At 39.7% G+C, this 20408-nt stretch overlaps 1 protein-coding gene across 1 annotated transcript in view; it reads right to left on the bottom strand.

Moving 5' to 3' along the window:
• Positions 1 to 20381, bottom strand: part of pdhx (pyruvate dehydrogenase complex component X) — a 77815-nt gene extending 57434 nt beyond the window's left edge. Inside the window, exons 1-3 of the mRNA XM_088934707.1 lie at positions 20011 to 20381; positions 16528 to 16611; positions 11640 to 11740 (exon numbers count right to left, since the gene is read on the bottom strand). Of these exons, the coding sequence (XP_088790833.1) occupies positions 11640 to 11740; positions 16528 to 16611; positions 20011 to 20146 (321 nt within the window). The 5' untranslated portion in view covers positions 20147 to 20381. The remainder of the gene's footprint in view (positions 1 to 11639; positions 11741 to 16527; positions 16612 to 20010) is intronic.
• Between the last annotated feature and the right edge of the window lie 27 nt (positions 20382 to 20408).

Here is a 20408-nt window from a genome sequence, read left to right as displayed (position 1 = left end):
ACTGTTTCCTTCATTCCTGTCACACTGCTATGATGTGTATTTTTTTCTGAACGATTATCACCTGCAGCAGTGCAGGCACTATTCTGTTGGAGCAACAGTAAGAACAACTTCCTCTCCACTAAATCTAACCCTTTTCTAACAGCTGTGGTCTTTTCTTCACCTCCTTTCATCCCAGCAGCCCTGAATCCCAAAGACCTAATATTCCCTAACCTGCTATCTGAGGTGGTTAACAAAAGACTAGATCTCCAGCTCTTTAACTGGGAGATCTAAGCCACTTGGAACTTACAGATGGCTCACAGCTATGGTTACTGTCTGGACAGAAGGCAGATTCATGTGTTTTTGGTTTGCTTGCACAAAGGGATTCCAATTATAATAAGTAATACCATCAGTAGTCCTTAGTGCTGCTGTTGTGTAATCAAGGTTCCAGAGAGAAACACATTGCACTATGGCTCACTGTCTTCCCCAGCACAAGTAGCCGTGACTACATTGCTTTTTTCTTCTAATTCATCCTGGCCCCACTGCTTGTCACTATACTGGACTACTCACCACAACACACTAAAAAGCAATTGTGCAGTCGAGGTTATAAAACAGTAAAAGCCATTTAATCACTTCTAATTTAGTAAAAACAGCATTTACCAAATTTCTAATGCAAGGTATAGAGTTTGTATATTGCACACAAGCACACTACAGTTAAAAGTACAATATACAAAGGTGAGCTGTGAGCAGGAAACCAGTACAGCGTTACAACTACAGTAACCATAAGATTCAAATGCGGGCAGACACATAAGGAAAAGCTTTCAGCAGAAAATGAAAATGAAGATTGTTTTTCATTTGTATTAATCGTTGCTTTCTCTGTCTGCTCTTTATGCATACTGTACTGTTGTGTCATGAATCTATATTGCAGTAGAAGCCCTTTGTCCCAGTTTAAGAGCACAATTCCGTGAAAGGCTGATGAATTGTACTGATTTATGTGCCTTATGTGGGAGTGGGGGATCACAAAACATTAGGGTGTTGTATTTTGAGGAAAGGGATCACATAGTCTCCGATTTTCCACCCAGCAATGCAAAATCATGTCACAGAAAGCACTCTTGGGGATGAGGAATTGGTTTGTGTAGCAGAGTTCTGACAGAGAGATATTTATTGAGCTCCCCTGGCTAATAGCATTTCGGACCATTAAACATCCAACATCAAGGATGCAATTACCACACCTGCCCCAGAGACAAACACTCAAGGGAGTTCATGATTTCCTGCTCAAAAATCGACATGTAATGACAGTTTGTAACTCTGTAAGAATGCATTTGTGTTTTAACAAATGCAGGTTAAAGGTTTTATCTGCCTGTTACCAGGCAGACTGAAGACGAAGTCGGGCCATTAAGAGCAAGCATAGTTTTACTCAGTTTGATTTCCTATACTTTCTCTTAAGACACAATCAAAACTGTTCTGGAAAACTAAGTAAAAAAAAGCTTTGTGTTTAGCCTGTACCTCAAGGGATAAGAGTGTCCACGTTGCCCATGTCATTGAACTTAACCCTAAAGCATTTTCATAAGGTGATGATTAATGAAGCATCTCCATTTACACATTTAAGCATGCATCTAATCACTGTGCTGACTATATGCAACTGATAAGGTCACTGTACTGCTAAGCAAACCAAATAACAATGTGTTAGGTAGTTATAATTAATCAGATTGTAATAAATCAGCTACTGTATACGTCCTATGACTTGCTGCCCTTAAACCCAGTAAATTTTTCAGAGCTTTTACGGTTAAGCTTTCAATAATCATAGCTGGGCTTAATGTGCTTAACTGTCTGAACTCACAGACTACAACTGCAAAGTGGTACCATCTCAATACAGCCTCATCCAGCTATCGTTAGGTTGAACAGAATTAAATCTGCAAACTTCTAAAGAATATCTGAGCTCCTTGAAGATATTATCGGGATTGAATTGCCAGTAACAACCAAATAAGCCTCTTCTTAATTGTAACATTAATAATGCTCTTCAGTTTTCTCTGACCATGCCTGCAGGTTTATCTGGTCTCTCTATGAAAAAGAGTAGTGCCTTAAATTAACACAAAATGTTAATTGCAATCTAAATCACCTACAACATGTTAAAAAAATACAGTATTATATTTTGAAGTGAAATAACTCACAAATCTCAAAATATTTTAAACATTCAGATATAGGTAAACAGCCTACCAAATCAGAATACATCAGATATATTTGTATTCACTGAGGCAACATAATTGAGGTGATCTTTAATTTATACAGAATCCTTCAATCTCTATTAACACTAACTCCCACTCCATTATATTACAATACTTTAAGAACTCTTCACTTGCTACTGCTTGTCAGCTGCTATCATAAAATAAAAACAATGTGAACCTTCATGATCATATCTTGAAGTGCAGTATTGTAACTGCAATTATCACAAACTGCATCGACTGTATCAAGTATCAGTGTACAATGAGTCATCATTGCTCAAATTAGATCTTCCCACCTGTCAGCTTTCCCACTAACACAAACCGATTCAGCATACAGCTTTTTTTTTTAAGTCCATGCCTTGGGAAAAAGTTATGCTTCCAAAACCTGTTTCTGCTGTAAAGATTAAGAAAATGGCTCTTCAACATTTATCTGTCAGTCACTGATAGCACAATTAATAATGAACTGATATTATCTATTCTTCTAGTTCTGTCGCACACCTGCAGTAATTTTCCCAACAATACTGAAATCAATATGAACAATATGAAACCATACTGCAGTGATTTATTAACACTACCTTTTTGTTATGTCAGTAGTGTTACTGCATTAATCCAGGGTTTAAGGTACTTTAACACAATAACAAAAACAACTGTAGGGCCAAAATAATCTATATTAGAAAAAAATATAGAGCATGAAAAGACTGTAAAAGCCTTCTGGAGTACTCGCTGCAGTATTTGGTCAGACAAACCATTTAGGAAAATTGAAATGCATCATATAAGAACTTCACAATGCCCGAATGACTTAAATCTTAAAACTAATGGAAGGCAACATTGCCGTAAGAGGATTTTGTGCTCTGGCTGCTCAGCATGAACAGTTATGAAAGAAAAACATATTTTGTGCCAGCCAGGATAACCCCCAATGGATAGTCTTTAAAAAGAGCTGTTAATCACTGATTTCATTAGCCCTTATAAAAAGCTGATAATGACTCTCATTTTGACTGCAAAGCTGCGGTATTGTGCAGGAGTGAAAGCCAAAGCTGTATCAGATTTGAGCTGATCCCCCTCTGGATTCAGTATCTGCCACCCAAGTGGAAGCCACCCCCCCGTGGGCAATCCACACAACTGACTGTCGACTTCTTCTTTGAGATCAGTGGTAACTGTGAAAACTTTGCTGACAGTTTTCACAGTTATCACTGATCTCAAAGGAGATCACTGAGAGACAGCACAGTAAGATCCTGATCTGAGCCGAAATTAAACTAAGCCCAACATCTTTACATAGCATGCAACATAGAATCGAGTGGACTCTATAAGGATCAGTGCATGTTCTGGACACTTATCAGTATTTCTTTTAAATAGATAAAATGTGAAGCCTCCAAAACAGAGCTGTGAGATGCCTTATTCCACAGTCTTGGAAACGTGATTGAATAGCTGCAAAAAAAAAAAGTCAATATCATTTCAGATGACAAACACTTGAAGAATGGCAGCAAGTGCCCCAGGCTGTACTCGCTGTGGGAAGACGTCTTCCAAGAAGAAACAGACATGTCCCCCTGTGATACCCAGCAGATCCACAATGATGGAGCTGCCCAGCAGCAGAGAGAAGTCCATGAGCACCCAGGAAAAGCTCAATCAGTAAATGCCCATGGTCCTCAACGGATATGTTTCTTTTCTCCTTGCAATCATGTGAATTCCGAGAGCAGACAGCCCACAGGGGCAGCTGCTGCTCTGCATGGTCTATATCTGAGGCACACACACCAGCTGTTGAGAGCAGAGCTGTGGGTTTGGTGGAAACCCCTCAGACTGGGAAGAAGCCCTGAAGGGAAGGGGAGACATTGTCCTTACTAAAAAGGTAAAAAGTGTTCCTCAATGGATGAAAGAAATTTTGTTCAATGGAATTATGATGGAGGACCGGATTTCAGCATGTCTTGCCTAGGTGAAAAAATAAAAAGCCACGTCTCACAGCTCACAGAAATAGAAATGTGTTGAAACACACACCATGTTGTGCCTCTAAACTAAATGCAGTGATGGTTCGTGAGAACATTACAACAGCAGTCTCCTTCATATTGTTTACACGGTGACAGATTTCATATACTGAATTCTTCTCTTGGCTGATTATTCTGTCCCTCACCTCCTTGATGCACCTGTTTCCTCAAGCTACACTAGCAAGGCCTGATAAAGTTTTTGGCTGAGTGTAAAGGCAGTCAGATAATCTCATTAACTCATGACACTTTGAAACAAAAAACAACCACTTTTGTTTTAAAAAAGCAAACCTAGAGTTGTTTTTGTATGATTTTTGTGGATCATTTTCTTTGAAAGTTTCATTTTAGCGCTGCATTATTACTACCATTTTTTTTTCCTGAAAAGACCAGAATTAAAATAAAAAAAACCAATCAAATCAGGAACATTGTCATAATTGGCAGCATACATACTTTACATCCTGTTACTGTTACATGAGTCTTTTGCATTTGAAGTGGTCTGCCTATGTCTTTTCAGATGTCCGTCACAATTCTTCTATTGTTCCACTCTCAGGGAGGACCGCATGGTCATCTTCCTTCTCAGATGATCTACACTTGGTTCTATACTACTTATGTAACTCAGAAGATTTCCTCATTGACTCTTAACTCCTTGTCTTCATTAATCACCAGGAACTAGTGTTCAACTCAAGTAGCAACATGTTGCCCAATCACAATGTTCACTAAAATAATCACTTTAACTCAGCTCTTCGCTCTTACTTTTTACCAAGCACCAGACCTTCACTAAGAATCATTAACTTTTCACAATCAATATCTAACCCTAGCTGATCCTGTTTGGCCAGGGAGACCTCTCTGTAATCTACACGTGTGCCCCTGAAACTGCAGGAGCCAGTTTGGTGTTTTCAACCTCGCACTTCTCACACGCTCTGAGACTACTAGTCTATCTCCTGAAGATAAGGCCCGAGGAGGACTCAGGATTCAACCTGTGTCATTTAGACTCCTCTCCCCCTGAGCTGTGGAGTGAAGGTGCACTGCTAACTTGCCAGGAGATGCCCCCTTCCTCCAGGTGCAAATGCCTCTAGCCAGCCATGGTCCAGACAGCCAATCCTGTTAATTACTATTTACACCCAAGCATCCTGCCTCTACGACATCCATCAGTACAGCCTAAACTGCATATTCGCAAGTGTTGCTTGCTCACCACGTTCCACAGGCCTGTAAACCAGCCCAATATGATTCTAATGAGAACTGTCCCTACTAAAGGACCTCTTCTTCCTCCCTTCCAGGCTCTCCTGGAAGCAATAAAAGTCACAGAGGCTTAAAAGCAGAGGAAGAAAACATGAAATATTAGTCAAACTATTTAAGGATATTTACACGGTTCAACTTATGTGTTTTACATTATATACAATAGAAACTGTAGCAACCTGTATTACAATAAAGGTCTGTTTTATTTAAATAACCAAAACATTTGCACAACTTTGTGTATTCATATAGGGCAGCAGTGTTTTAACTAAGTTTAAAAATTATGACACTAACAAATCCACATGGGTTAGTATAACTGGCAGAATCAGTTTCTTCATTGGAGTCTTAACTGGAAAAATATTTTTTATTACACCATCCTACTCTTAAAAAGGTGCATATCAAAAGACATTTGTAAAAGTTTAGACTTAATTAAAATTCCCAGCTACCTATAAGCTCAGAACAATTAAAACGTAAATGCAATGAATGTAATTAGGGATATTAAGTCATTGTATGATATACTGCAGTGTTTCCCCTGTGCACTTCAAGGAAATCTCAATAAATGAAATTCCAGTTTAGCCGCATCACTTACCTGGGTTCTAAGAAAATAAATAAATCAGTGGTTCTCAGTAGCCTAAAGACACAGAACCAACGCGTGACCTGCGGTTCAGCAGATATCAACCTAATGGGGCACGTCTGACAGGGGTGAGGGCTGTTTTTCAGATTAAAGCCCGGACAGGTCACACGGGGGGTAGTGTAATCTTTACACTGACAGCGCCCACAAATCAGAAAGCAGTGCCAGAGAGGCCTTCTCCCTGCCGGTCAGCTCCACTGAAAGGCCTGCTGTGTGCCTAGCCCCAATAAATCTCCCCTGCCAGTGTGCTGAGGCACCAGGGACACCACAACCTGCGCTTCCCGAGTGCAGGACCTGTGTGCACTGCCAGAGGCTGTCAGCCCGTTATAAACAACACACAGGAGGCGAGGAACTCAGACCCTACAACACGGCGTGAGCTCTCGGCAGCTGGCCTGACGGACTATAATGAACAATATTTCATTATTAATGGGACATGAGATGGTTTCCACTGGTTTGCAAACGGAGACTGTTGCTGGGGTCAAGACCCCGCTCTGTCCTTCCTTCCCTGTGGCTCACTCCTGACTGTCCATCAGGCGACATGCGAATGTTTTCTTAGTGTAAACGGCTATGCAGCACCAGCACTGGATCAGCCAAAGTGCACTCACAAGCCTGTATTTCTTGACTGGAAGCATCTTCCAAATGCCAAACGAATTTCAACTATGTAATGTCAGGTGTAAATTATATGACTGCTTAGTCACACAACTGCCTGAAAATGGTGGCAAATCCCTAGCATCCAGTGAAAAGGCATATTTAACTTCAAATTCTGTTGTCCTATGATTTATTCCTACTCCAGGAACAAAAACATGTAGGAACTGGACAACATATCTTGCTATCAAAGAATCGAAATAGGTTGTCCTGTAAAAATGACATCATTGCATAGAACAAAAGTGATATTTGTCATAAATAAGCCCAGGAATCCTGAGGGCCACATAATTGTCATAATTGTGTTTCTTTAATAAAATCCAACAAAATCAAATCTACAAATAACACTTCCTTCTTTGGAAGTGGAGGCCTCTGGAACTATATAGATGGCGCTTATGGTTTTACACTTTATCCAACCCATTGCTCATTTTGTTACATTATGTTTTTTGGGATGAATAAACCTGGAGGGCACTGTACAAATCGACAGTATAGTCAGTAAGTGCAAGTGCACAACCTTGCTATTAAAAAGGGAAAGGGGTTACTACATAATTTATGAGGCTGCTGTTTTTAAAAGCCCTATTGTTACCACTTGGACAGGAATCCATTTAAGGCCCTGACACCTGGGCTCAAGCAGAGCCCAAGGGGAGAAGACAGTGTGCAATCACCCCTTGCAGGACTACTAACCCTTCTCCAGACTTAAAGACTGAACACTAAGTCAGGGTGCAGCAGGGGCCAGCTTTTATTTAAGTCTTGTTGAACTTGGTCAGGATTCAAAATCCCCCAACATAGAACAAACATTAAAAAAAAAAAACAGACTTGGACTACGAGCGTCTACATGTATTTTTTTACAGAACTGTAAACAAACAGTAAACACAGAAAATAACATCTCAGTGTTGAGTGTATATTAGTATAAATGCTTGAGAAGTCTCCTCATTGTTTTTGCTTGGCATAGTACTGTACTGCACCTTATCAATCAATCTTTGTTCACCTGCCTCCATCTCTCCCCCACCACCTCGGGTTTCCATGGAAACCACAACAGAAGCCATTCAGAGAAAACAGAGCCCACTGCACTGCTTCAGCTCTCTGACACAGACCTGGCCACACCACAATAAAGACTTTTAAAATATTTTTAATAGTTGTTGATATACTATGTAAGCATATTTTTTTTTCAAGTTTCAATAAAAGGAATATTTTAAGACTATTTTTTAAGCACAGTGATTGCTTAAATTAAACTAGGCACAAACGTGTTCTACGGGTCTACATGCTCAGATTTAATTTTGAAGTTGTTTAAAACAATCTTCAGCTACCACTATCAGTTATATAAATATGTAATTTAATATTAATAATATATATGGAAACATTATCATATTTTGGTCATTTTTTATTTTCAGCTATCAAGATTCCCCATTAGTTACATGATTCCATATTAAGTGTAGCCAGCAGCCATATCACTCTGCAACCCACTGAAGCTAAGCAGGTGTGAGCCTGGTCAGTACCTGGTTGGGAGACCTCCTGGGAAAAACTCCTGGGAAGAGGGGCCAACAGGGGGTGCTCACCCTGCAATCCATGTGGGTCCTAATGCCTCAGTATAGTGAAGTGGACAATATACTGTAAACAGGTGCCGTCCTTCGGATGAGATGTAAAACCGAGGTCTTGACTCTCTGTGGTCATTAAAAATCCCCAGGGAAAAGAGTAGGCATGTAACGCCGGTGTCCTGGCCAAATCATGGCCTCCTTATAATCCCCATATGAATTGGCTTCATGACTCTGCTCTCCTCCCCACTGAGAACTGGTGTGTAGGGAGTGTTCTGGCGCACTATGGCACTATGGCTGCTGTGGCATCATCCAGGTGGGGCTGCACATTGGTGGTGCATGGAGGGGAGTCCCTGTAAAGCGCTTTGAGTGGAGTGTCCAGAAAAGCGCTATATAATTGTAAGCAATTATCATTATTATAAGAAATATGATTATCAGGGTAAATAAAAAGAAGATTAAATGAAGCTACCATTTCAGTAACATCTAATGCAACACAAGTGCCACCTAGCGATCTGTCTTGAGTTGTGATCTGTCTTGAGTTGCGGTGTTCCAGACAGCACTATAGTATGCCAAGGAGTGCTTCCTGCGAGAGTGAATTTTGACATGCATTCTAGATGACTGTATCTGTATATTTCAAAAGCACAGTACACTCATTTCTATACAGCAACAATTACCAATCAGTGGCTGCAAATGCCCCTTCTGTTACAAGAACCCATTCTTAACCTAACAAAAGTAAGGCCAACCCACAATATGCTCAATGAGGAAAAAAAAGGGTTTCTCTGCAGAATCCACAGCATTCTGACTTGATTGGATTAAAATGAAAAGCAATCCCTTATAAATGCATGCAAATGACTGTATAATTGGATAAGCATTACAATACTTGTTTTATAAAATGCCACTCAGCAGTCAAGAATAGAAAGTGGTTTCAATTACAATAATGAACAGAACAATCCTTTAGCCAAGGGACTGTGGGCAGATATGAGCAAGCAGACATGGAGCCTACTGTGAATCATGTCCCTCTGGTGTCTTTAACATGACAGACAATAACCACAGCTGAGCGTACTGTTCTTGTACCGCAGCAGTTAAGCTCCATATTCTGTCTGCTGCATACAACAGTTCTTTTTTCATAAATGTTTCTCCCAAAATGACAAACACATCTTTTTTTTTAGTGGGGTGAAGCTGTCAGAAATGTAGCTATTCTAATATGCATGAGTATTATATACTGTAGCACACTCCAGTTCCATAGCAGTACGAGCTTCAGTCACCAGTGGAGAGCAGTTAAATGGATAATGTTAAATTTTAACTGCATGTCAAACGTTAAGTCTAAGCCTGTTGTGAACCCTCTAAAGCAAGGATGAGCAATTTAAGATCTAAAGGATCAGATCCTGTACATTTAACAGGTATCTTTGAACATGCAAAGATCATTAGGAAAAAACTTTTGAATCAAATTCTTATCCAAATAATTAAGTACGAAAGATGTGTGAAAACCACATGATCCTGTGGAATGGAATTTACCTTAACTTGCTTTGCAACGTCTTTACTGCTTTTAAACCCCAATAATACACAACAATAATATCAAAACAAGACAGAATCCAAGGTGAAGTGAAAAAGGCTTTCAATTGAACGTTCTGTAAAACCAAGTAAATCTCTGTGAAATATTACTGATTTATACAAGTCACACTTAATAATAATCCCTTACATGTATACAGCAATTTGCATCCCATAGGATCCTAAAGTATTTTACTTACAGGTGGATATGTAATTTATTTACTTCTGAAGTGCAGCACACATCTGAATGATGTGCAGCAGTCATTGTGTACCAACTGCCCACCTAGACACCAGACACCTAGAAGCAATCCATTCACCAGTTGAATAGAGGAAGAACATTAGGTAGGCCATCTTTTAAAATCAGAGTGGAAACAAGGTCACCAGGATTAACACTATTCTTTGGTCTCATGACAGCTGCACCATATGAGCAATGGACATGAAACATGAGTGGTTGATCAGTATAAACCACATAGCAGATGTATGCCTCTTGATTAAGACATGACATTTCTTACAAAATCATTACAATTTAGTCAAAATCCATCTTTATTTTTTAGTGCGCTAATATGTAAGTTAACAAATAAATGTGATTAGTAAAACACATTTGCATCTTTAGTCTTGACAATACTTGGGGCAATCCTCACATTTTCAACACAGTGTGCATCTAGAGTAGTATTAATCACATCAGAGATAAGAAACAATAGACAGACCGGCAGACTGAATCTTCTGTTATCTGCAAACAGTGCACTTCAGTCTTCAGAAAAATAAGTCTGCTTATGCAAAGTAAGCTTTCCCCTTGAAATTCAGAGACACGCGTGATCTGTTTCAGTTTGGCATTAAATATGCAGAGCTACCACATAAAAGAAAAAGAAGAGCTAAGTGTCTCTTTCCCCAGTGCATTGTGTTTCAACAAGAAGCTCTAATTATGGAGAAAAGAAATAAAGTCAGCAATGTTTTTTTTTTAATATTCTAAATAAAGGCAAAACCATTCTGAAAAGAAAGACTGAAAAAACATCTGTCAGCTAATGCAAAACCAGCAGGAGAGAGAGACGGTACAGAAACTCTCAGGGGACCTGGAAGGATTGGAGGAGTCTGAGACTGTAAGAAAACTTTGTAAAAAACGTGACATCTCTGACATACCATATCTACACATTCATTTTTTATCAGATTCAAGAGCTTTTTTTGTTTCTTTGGTTTATAATTAAATTTCATTCAATAAAGTGAGGAACATCACCTTCTTCAGCTTGAGCATACATCTAGCCACGCGCTATCGGAACAATTGTATAAAATCAGACAAAGCAGAATTAACTCTGTAAAAAGCATTTGTGCTTAATGTCTTGATTGCTATTTTTGTTAATCAATAACAATGCCAAGTTGCATTCCCAGTGAAAGCATGCATTCCTATTGAAAGATGGAAAAAAAACTAGTATAACATGACGGACTAGTAACAGAGTTTGTCAAATATACACACAATAAAACCTTTGGAAAAAACATTCCTTGTTGCCTATGGCTCAATTTATTATTGACATTTTGAACCGGATGACAAGACGGCGCACAGATTTATTTGATTTCTAGTACTCTGGGACAGGGGATGTTTTATTCTTCTCAAAATTCACTGTTCCAGAGCATTATAGCAAATGACCTTCAGACCATGGAAGATCCTGGCACTCTTTTCTCAGTGTTTTGACAAATGGCTCCTTTCATATTATGAAACTTATCTGCAGATATTGCCAGACTACCAGATTAAGCAAGACAGGTCATCATTGTTAGATCTGGTGAGTGGTTACTAACTTTTCAAGCCCAGGATGATACAGCCAAATATTGGACATTACAGACTGATTGCAAGATCAATAAAAACACTGTTTTACAATGAGAACAAACTCACCAAGATCTTCGCCAAGATGCCGTCATCACTGGATTCCAAGGTAACCACAGCCTTGTCAGTCTCGATCTCACATAGTGCGTCTCCAGCTTGTACCACCTCCCCTGCAAAGATCGACAGACAGCACCTAGATCACAAGATCTAGATCAAGATCACACAATACATCAGACATCCACCGAGGTCACGCAGCTCGAAGGTAGTGCTGATGAGGCACTCTAAGTGGCTCAGTAGAAGAATGCCATTTGTTTGGAGTTCAGTTCAGAGATCAACGGTTAGAACCTCGATCATTGTGCCTCATCTGCAGCCAATCACAACCCCCAAAATCCCCTCTGTGAATACACTCATGATGTGGTGGCTAAAACTGAGAGTATCTAGTCTGCGTATTATCTACAACGTTCGGTAAAATCGAAAGACAATAAATCTTTTCTGTTAATTAAAAAAAAAGTTTCTATGCACAGCAATGCTATCATAGGTGACTGACTGGATAAAATTGGAATATTAGTGAAGTTACAACAGGGCTCATTGTTTACACTGCCAGCACAACCTGTCCAGATTTTTTATACATAAACAAACTGCAAGATTTTAATAAAATATAGTAAATAGAAAAACACAAGTAAGACCTTGTGCCACGAGAAGCACAAGCAGGGTGTGCATTATATCCTTCCTTCCAAGCTGTGGCTGTTTGGTTCATTCTGCAGACTGACAGAATCATATCTGACCTAATCACCCTAATGATGAAACTAATCATTAACAAGTTCAGTTAAAGTTGACTACACCTGACATATTTTTGAGAACCACGAGAATGCCTGCAACCAGCGCCCATTAGCCTGTGTGGATTCGTATAAAACTGGCCTCTGAATGAGAAAAAGAGAGATAGCCGGCTCTGTGCCCGAGTCAGCGGTGCTAACACACTGAACCGCAGCTCAACGAGAGTTAAAGAGAGGTAAGACTGTCACAGTGAAGGTGGTGGATTCAGATCCGTTTCTGAATCCCGCCAGGAAGTGTATGCTGAAAAACAAATTAGAAGCGTTCCTTTAATAATTTCAATAGCATGCAGAGGTGTACTACATTATAATGTAGTCTTTCCAATCCCACGGGATGGTTATTTTAAAGCTTCTACTGTTTTAAGCCCTCAGTGTGGACTCCACGAGTGCTGGGGCTACTCCCAGTAAGAGGCTTGAATGGCAAGTGCCTGGGAGAAACATGACTGAGAACTCCTCCAGATCCCAAAAGTGCTTCCGCCACATGCCTGTAATAGGCAAGTAAAAAGAAAACACCCACACTGCAGGAAAGGAAGAGCTCACTAAGCACACATCTCTCTCTGTGCCAGAGAATGCCACACAAAGCCAGTCTTATTCACTAGAGAAACCGAGGAAACAAAAAGGCTTAAATGTGTAGTAGAGAGGAAATCCTGGGGGAAAATATCAATCGCAGCAAATTTAATCAAGATTTAACATTGTGTAAGGCTTCCATCTGTCAAGTCCCAAGATATGAGCCGGTATCCTACAAACTAATGGTGACGTGCATTAAGTTCTTTTTAATGAAGTCATAAAAGATGATGATTTGGGCAATGGCTAGCAGCACGGGGGCCCTGGGTTCAATTCCAGCACTGCGGCGCTATCTGCATGGGGTCTGTATCTTCTCCCCATGCTCGCATGCTCACGTGGGCTTCTTCCCACGGCCCAAAAACACACCAGTAGGTTAACTGGCTTGTGGGAGAACTGGTCCTGGTGTGAGTGTGTGCACGTCTGGGTCTGTGTCCCCGGCGCTGAACTGGTGTCCCATCCAGGTTGTATCCTGCCTCATGCCAACTGCTTGCCAGGAGAGGATCTGGCTCCCCTACTACACGGAACTGTAAGAAGCAGTTAGAAAATGGATGGATGGAAGATGCTGATTTTCAAAGTATTTTCTTCCAGAGTAAAATGTGACAAAGTTAAATGTTTATAAATTTAAAGATACTTTAGAATGTGTACTTGATTTTGTTTCAGTATGAAGACATTGAAATGACAGCAAACATATGCATTAAAAACATTAACACTGACATTATCAAACCTCGAGAAGATGTGGAATAATGACAGTGTATTCCTTACATGCTTTTAAAGTATTCAAATTATTCACACTTTTAGGAAACATTTTTTCTGTTCTCTCTTAGAACAGATAAGAGATAGAGATATGTTTCAGTGTAACTGATGAGCCCCAACACAGTGTAAATGTTGGCTATGAAAACTATGAATTTTTAGAGATAAATTAATTTTAAAAGATTTTGTCTGTGATAAATCTAATTAATTTATTGTTTAAATCCATACTCTTTTCGGCTGGGAGATTACACTCTGTAAGGCACATCACACACTATCCAGAGATGACTTCAAGGAAACCAGGTTCTTATTTTTCTTTTCTTCTCTCCAGTCTCTTGAACGTCTCTTCTCCCCCATGCACAGTGAGAAATCAAAGTTTGGGGAAAATTCTTCAAAAGGAGGAGTAGAAGTGGAGTTTGATGGCCTAACTGACCTTATTAACAATTCAAGCTGGTGAACAGGTACTCATTTAATTTAGCTTGGTTTCTAAAACAAAAGCAAAATCAAAAACTATACAATGACTGTATGATGTAAAAGACTAGGACTTGCTTCCACGAGGCAAGAAACAATCATATAATGTTTCACAAACAACAGCGCCCTCTTCTGCTGCTTTTAAGCTCAAAAGAAACAGCTTGACTGCAGTTCCCTGGGTCAGTGCTCCTATTTTCAAAAACACACGTTTTGAAAGAGCCTTGCACTCCTAAAAGAAAATCAAGTTTCCAAGAAGGCACAAAAGATCAGGGAGTAGTGCAAGAAAAAAAAATTGCTTTCATTTTCAGCAGCTGAATAGTCTTATTTTCTCGTCTTTTAATAGAGAATTAACATTCACAACTACACCAGAAACACGAAGAATTAGAAAGACAACGTTCAACAGAACGCAAGAAATACTGTCATGTCTGGTATATGTGATACAACTGTCATACATCAGATGTATACATAAGACATACAACTGATATACATCTGACATACATTTATTATGGGTCATAGCAGCATTAAGGAGACCTTCTGTGATTATTGAAAATGCAAAGACCACTCACACCAACTGAACCAACACCCTTCTTTAAATTGGAGGTATGAATAGGCAGACGTGTGAAAAGATGCTCCAATACAGTAATGGTATTACAAGCTAAGAGGTGAAGGGCCATCATAGTTCTAACTCAGATGACAATAGCAGCTCCTCTTTTACAAGCCACGCCTCCTGTACTTGGTGCCTTCACTCTGAAAAAACAGAAGCTTGCAGGTAACTTAGACCCTAAGAAACCAAGTATGAATTTAGAAAACAGATTGTATTCGTTTGTTTGTAGGTGTATCGATTTAAATTTTGAAGAAACTCTCTCAGCAAAATAAACATTAAAATTGTTTTTTCGGATGAATTTATTGTTACAGGGGAAAAAGAGTCTATCTGCCTCTGGTCTAACATCAGCTTAAGAGTAGTGGTTCCCAACACTAATGCTGGAGGAACAATGTCTGTGCCTGCCGAGATCTGCATCTCCATTGCCAATTGATTATTTTATTTTTTATTCTGAATTTAGGTCTTTTTAGACGCCCGATCTGTTTATCACAGAAATACGTTGAGAATGTGGTTCTTTAAAAGGCTGGGGCTAAGCACTTGTGATTACTGTCACATGTTTAACTATTTTGCTTACCAGTCACCCTTCTTCATTGGATTTTGTAAACAGATGTTTGTGTCACACACATACACACACTTTACTAGAGTGTTGTTTACTTATTTTACTTTCAGAAATGTACTTGCCAGGTATATTCATGCACTGATTTGTAACTTTAACTTTACGTTATGTTAATTATTTAAAAACTTATTACAATTGACCCCAGAGCTTCACTATTCTGGTTGAGCCAGCCCCAGTTCGTATAAAATACTGTGACTGTCCACAGAGAGGCAGCACTCGAGTATTGAAACAGTAGAAGGTGTTTGTTAGACCCAATAGTTCTGTTAAGCAACGATGAAAAGAGTGATATGAAGGTCATCCCTAGTGCTGAAAAGCTAAAATATTAATGATTATTGACTGTCCACATATTTCCCTGGGGCAGACAAAAGAAAAAAAGCACTAAGTTTAAAAAAAAGCCAATGAACACTTCTCAAATTTAATAAAGTGCAGCTGCTTAACCTCCCCCTCAAAAAAATAATTAAGAATAAAATCATGGCTGAGAAGACCACCATCCAAATGTCATCCATAAGAACCTTATTTCACTGGTGTGTGAAACTAAAAAATGAACAGGACCCAGCCACAGCATTCTTACAAAATTCTCTTCTCACAAGAAAGCCACTGTCAAGAAGCAGCAGACGCACACATGCGAGTTACCCTACTGAAATGCTGTCACATCAGTATGAGACCACATCCTTCACCTGGGAGAGTGAGGGCCCACTCGGACTGCACAGTGCTACAAGTGGAGCTCCAACAACTAAATGGTACCAGACCTTTCCACAAGGGCCTCCCCATCAATCCTGACAAGGTACTATGACTTTGTGGTCTCCCAGATCACAGCCTATTATTGATGGACCGCATCAGGCCATAACATCTAGGGCAATGCACTGCCATAGCCCAGCTCCCCAGATATGGATGACACATAGGGGGTTATAGGATCCTTTCTGTGTGTTTTTCTTTTTTCAAATTTCACTTTGCTCATTTTTTTAATAAGCTCAACCGTCAACAGGATGAACTTGTGAAATAAAGAAGGAAGACCACATGTGGATTGTGTTGTAGGACAAAACACTCCAAACTTATTTTTTTGCAGCAGAAGCACTCCTTTATTTCCTTTTGTTATGACACAGCTGCAGCAGACAGGACCTCTCTCACCTTCCCTCTTCAGCCACTTGACGATGTTGCCCTCCTCCATGGTGGGGGAAAGAGCTGGCATCATCACTTTGACTGGGGCCACTCCTGAAGGACAGAAGGAGACACACCGACTCTTACAAGCAGCAGTAGCAGCCACAGAGATGGGTGGGGGGAGGAGGGTTACCACTAAAGAAATTAATTCTCACACTTTATGAATTGTACAAAAACTTTACGGGACTATTTATGTGACCCAAACAAATGTAATGTTAAAGGTTCAAAAAATTCCCTGGAGCAAAAAGTCCAGGTCTAGAAAAAACAGCCTTAATGGTACGGGACAAAAAAAAAAGAAAAAAGAAAGAGAGCACTGTACAAAAGGTTGACTGGATGATTCCAAAGTGGGAAACCACACGTGAAGGGGTGTTCCTGCAGATTTTTGGATGACCCCAAACCACACAGTATTAAGCGTTTAATTTAAAAGAAGATTATGGTTAAGGTTTGTAAAGCATTTGTAACACATAAGTCTGAATATTATGCTAAGCTTTGGTTAAATGCCACAAAAAGGATATCACAGCCGTGGAAAGAGTTAAGACAACCAAGACAAACAGGAGTCCTTACCTAAAGAGGCAGTGGTTTATTCAGACAGATTAAAACAGCAGCATATCTTTGTTTTTAACACAACAGAGTAAGAGGAAATGTATTACATGTGTATAAAGTTGTAATGGGTACAATATAAACATAGTTAACCCGGGGACTACATCAGCAAAAATGAATACAGGATCACAATTGGAAAGTAGCAGGGAATTAATTTAAGGTAGACTACAGAAATAACAGGATCCTTCTGGACAAAAAGAGTTGTGGATTTCTGCTTTCCCAACCAAGTAGCTGAGGTCCCAAACACCTCCAAGAAAAAAAATCGACGATAGACTGGAATGGTCTAAGAACACTCAGGCCATCTAGATGAAGGGTCAGAGCCAACTTTACTTCTTGAGGAGGCTCAGGTCCTTCAATGTGTGTAGTAAGATGCTCCATGTGTTCTATCAGTCGGTTGTGGTGAGCGCCATTTTCTATGCGATGCTAACAGGCTGAACAAGTTCTGTCATTGGGTCTGACCTGGACCCCCTGGAGGTAGTGGCTGAGAGGAGAGGGGTGTCCAAATAAATGGCCATCATGGACAACATCTCCCATCCCCTCTACGACATGCTTATGAGAATGAAGAGCACATTCAGCAATAGGCTGATCCAACCACTGTGCGACAGGAAGCGCTACAGAAGGTCATTCTTGCCTTCTGCCGTAAGACTGTACAACTCATCCACTGCGTGTCTGGGCCGGGGCAACATTGACCTGTTTTTGGGCTTAACATAAAACACTGCTTACATCTGTTTTTATTCCTGTTTACAACTGTTTTTTGTGCAATTATGCTAGGGATTTGTGTACTGTACTCCTGGGTCTGTTTTTGTATATTTTGTACTGTGACCAACTCTGTATAATCAATTCTTTAGTTTTTACTGCACTTCTCACTGACTGTACTGTATTTTTGTATCATTTCATTACACTGCGCTGCATTGACTGTGCTAAGCTGCTGTTGCAGTGCAATTTCCCTCATGGAATCAATAAAGTATCTAAAAATGTTCTCTCATGTTCTTATAATTGGAGACTATATTCTCACCAAGCTCATCTGAAGTGCCCGGGCTGCTATGAGAACATAAAGGGAATAAAAACAGTAATAGATGCACAGCATGAACAACGTCTTTCCATTTTAAAGTCTGAACTACCTATTCCAGAAAGCAGTGCACGAGTATGAAAAGTAAACCGTGATTAAAAAACAGTTGCAAAGAGACTCCGCTGCCCCCTGCAGCCTCTTTGGAGAATCACAACAGAATGGAATTATTTTTCATTACTATTGAAATGATCAAATTAACACGTCAATGACACCATATCCTAACAGTACATGATGCTTTATATCTAGCAAGTCCGACAGGTATAATGCATGGTATAATGCATAAGGACAAAGCAAACTGCATTAGAGAGACAGCCATGCAAAATTAAAACGTAGCACTGATGAAGGAAATATGAAGGCCATGCAATGGAACAGTAACCTAAGCATTAACAAGACATGTACAGCCAAACCCAGTTTTACTAATTGACGCTGTGTGATGCAGGGCCTGAAGCAGAAGATCATACAAAGGACTGTTATGCTCTAAGGGGGCAGAAAAGCAAAAACAAACTGTAAATTTTTAAGTTCTATTAAAGAGCCCTCTAATTATCCTGTACTTTAATTTTGCACACTTTGAATGCTCTCTTTTTTTCCTGCAGAATTTAAAGACTAATCACAAAGTAGTAACAATATGACACAAATCATGTATGAAAAATGATAGGAGCTCATAATCACTTGGTAAGGATTACTCTTTCATCTTCCCACTACCTGGAAAGATATAATGAATAAAATACAGGATGTATACAATCCATAGGCTGCACCTGACTGTTCTCACCAACACTTATTATTGATGGTCAATTTTCAAAGTTTTGGCAGAGATTTTCCATTGGATGAAAGTCAGAATCATGACCAGATCACTCAATAGCATTCACTTTCTGTTGTTCCACTCTTGAATGTAGCTTTGGACTCATTTTGTGCGTCACTGCTCTGATGAAAAGTGAGTTTTCATCCCAGTTTTAGGTTGGCTACTATTCCATCACATAACCTTCATATTGCCTTTGTCTCTCTTTAGCAGACAGAAGCCTTTTTTTCTCCTTTAGACAAGCAGCACCATAACATAAAGAAATGTAGAAATGGTGTTGAGTGGACTATGCAGTTTAATATAGTTTTGTTCATATACTCAATTTTACAAAGCTTATGTAATAGAAAACCTGCAGGGATCGGCTACAAGGTGGTGAGGTTGCCGTTAACTAATGCTACAGCATACATGCTAATTACCGCAGCCTATTCCAACCCTGAAACGGATATAACATAATACACATAAAAGGCATATTGTGAAGTAGACCAGGTGCGTAGCTGCGTCAGCATGCGTAGGCTGCAAAGAAACAAGTAAAGGTTTATTCCTGAGAACACAACGTTTCGGCTGTGGAGCCTTCTTCGGGTGTGGAAGGTGGGAGGGAGGTTGTGCCACCGGGAGAAGGCTCCACAGCCGAAACGTTGTTCTCTTTCTTCTCTTTTCAGCAGGAATAAACCTATTGCTTGATCTAATGCATATTATGATGCACTATATAAAGAACTGCAATGTTATGTTTATGATTTAAATCTAAACGCCTAATATATACAGTAACTTGAGATGATCACTGTTAAATTTCCCCGTCTGTTGTCTATTTCTGGCTTGTACGTGTACTAAAATTTAGAAAGGAAACCATGCGTGCTAGTCTTACGCTTTAAAAACTTTTACATTTAAGGGTGTAAAAAAATACAGCAGTACAAGTAGCACACAACCTTCCATTATAACCCAGCCAGCGATGTGCGTTTTGGTTTTTATCATGTGACACGCCAACACTTACCTAACAGTGGTGAGGACTGAAAAAAGTTCCGATAATATCCATCCTGAGTTTGCGTTAATCCGGTGCATTTCTTCAGTTTTATTAACCTCAAACCACTCAATATCCCCCGATGTCCCAGCCGCAAGGAGGCAGCCATCTTTGTGTCCTCCGAAATTACCAGTTACCCTACTGCCTTCCAAAGTTTTGCGTTTCTGAGTGCGGAAATTAATGGTAACGTTTTTTTACTACATGTTTCACGTTAGTGCTGTTTAACGAAAATATGTCATTTTCCCACTGATTTTAAATAAAACAATTTAAATTTAGGCAGGATTACCAACTACAAAAACAAACGACAATTGTAAAAGAAGGACCCCATCCATGAGAAGAGGTCCTTCGCCCTTCTTGTCGCTTCCTTTATG

The sequence above is a fragment of the Atractosteus spatula genome, chromosome 16 (genome assembly GCF_055471065.1).
Source record: "Atractosteus spatula isolate fAtrSpa1 chromosome 16, fAtrSpa1.hap1, whole genome shotgun sequence".
NCBI lineage: Eukaryota > Metazoa > Chordata > Actinopteri > Semionotiformes > Lepisosteidae > Atractosteus > Atractosteus spatula.
This window is presented reverse-complemented; position numbering and strand designations above follow the sequence as displayed.